This window comes from Rutidosis leptorrhynchoides, chromosome 5 (assembly GCF_046630445.1).
Source record: "Rutidosis leptorrhynchoides isolate AG116_Rl617_1_P2 chromosome 5, CSIRO_AGI_Rlap_v1, whole genome shotgun sequence".
In the NCBI taxonomy this organism is placed as follows: domain Eukaryota; kingdom Viridiplantae; phylum Streptophyta; class Magnoliopsida; order Asterales; family Asteraceae; genus Rutidosis; species Rutidosis leptorrhynchoides.
Window position 1 is genome coordinate 95,056,645 of NC_092337.1, and position 1,535 is coordinate 95,058,179.

The 1,535-nt window shown below is 33.6% G+C and overlaps 1 protein-coding gene across 1 annotated transcript; it reads right to left on the reverse strand.

Annotated features, from left to right (window-relative positions):
* Positions 1-626: 626 nt before the first annotated feature.
* On the reverse strand, positions 627-938 carry LOC139846926 (cyclin-dependent protein kinase inhibitor SMR6-like). Its single transcript, XM_071836507.1, has one exon. The coding sequence runs from the start codon at positions 936-938 to the stop codon at positions 627-629; it is 312 nt and encodes a 103-aa protein (XP_071692608.1).
* Between the last annotated feature and the right edge of the window lie 597 nt (positions 939-1,535).

Consider the following 1,535-nt stretch of genomic DNA (forward strand, 5'->3'; position numbering starts at 1 on the left):
CCTTCATTTAAATTCATTAAAAGCCCTCTTTTTGTTGCAAATTACATTCAAAATTCAGTCTAATAGTTGCAAATTCAAGACTTAACAATAGAGATTCAAAATATATGTGTTAAACTTAATTAATTTGCTTGTTTATAGTTTCAAAGCATTACTAAAACAAATAAAAAAGAAACAAACTTTCTATAGGAATTTAGAAATAACAAGCTATTATATAAATTTAAAATCATTCAAAACATCAGGTGATAAACCCTACTGAAAAATATCACACATACAACTCAAACTTGGTCACCAAGGACTATTTTCAGCTCTAACCCATTTCCCTTTTTGGGTTATGAAGATTAAAAAGTAGCAAAATCATCAAGAAAACATCAAGCATCACACTTTGAAACAACCCATGAGAAAAAAAAACACATAACTTTATCTCATTAAACCCAAAATCTAAACTAGCCTACTCAATAGTCATGTACTACTACTATATGTTTTTACATCCTTCTAAAACAACCCTATTCTAATTCTAAGCTAATAAATAAAACTACAAATATCAAAATAAAATGAAAATAAACTAGTACTAGTAAATATAACAAACATGGGTGTCATAAAAACACCCTAAAATATCATAATAATAATTAATTTGCCTTTGAAAGAAGACTAAATAAGGAATCCAACTCCGGTGAAGTAAAAAACTCCCTATGATTTCCATTATGGTGACACGCGGTCACCGGCCGGCGTTTCCTCGGCGGTGGCGGGCAGGGCAAAACTTCCGGTATCTTTGACCCTTTTGACGTCGGAGTTGTGCTGCCGGAGTTTAAGTTTCCACCATCATCTTCTCTCACTTTCTTTGTAGATAAAGATTTTAATGGAGCTCTCATGGTGATTCCTGCAATCACCCATTTCTTTCCTTCTAAAGATTCCCCATCGTGTTTTTTTGAAAAACCCATTTCAGAAACACAAAAAAGATTGCTTTTTGAGCAAATCCCAGATTCAAAAATCAAAACTTTATGGAACAAGATTGAATAACAAGTGAATGAAGAATATAGGAATATATGCTTCAAGAACACACAAGAAGGGTTTTTGGAATAAGCTTTGAATGGAGGCGGTAAAAGAAAAGGAGAAAGAAAGTGGGGTTATATATATTATGATTAAATTAATATAAATTTAATGAGACCTAAAATCAATTTGCTTAGGATTCTTTCTGCCCGTAAATTTTTGGGCAGCCAATTAAGAAAAACTTGGCGCCAAAAAAAAGCAACGGCTCTCATTCCCGCGTTTACTTATATTTGGGTTTCCGATGCTGTTGGTTTATGGTGAATGGGATTGGTTTAAAAAGGACGGTGCTGAGCCCACCAAAGTGGCTCTTATTGTATTGAGTCAAGCAATTGTGTTGTAACTGGGCTCAGTGGTCTGGACCATGAAGTTTACACACTAACTTTTTTGGGCTGGCTGAGGAAACATTATAATGTAGATTTAGCCCGGATTGAAAGCCCAATAGCCAACAAGCCATGAATATACAACTAAAATTTTGTTTTACTATTTAT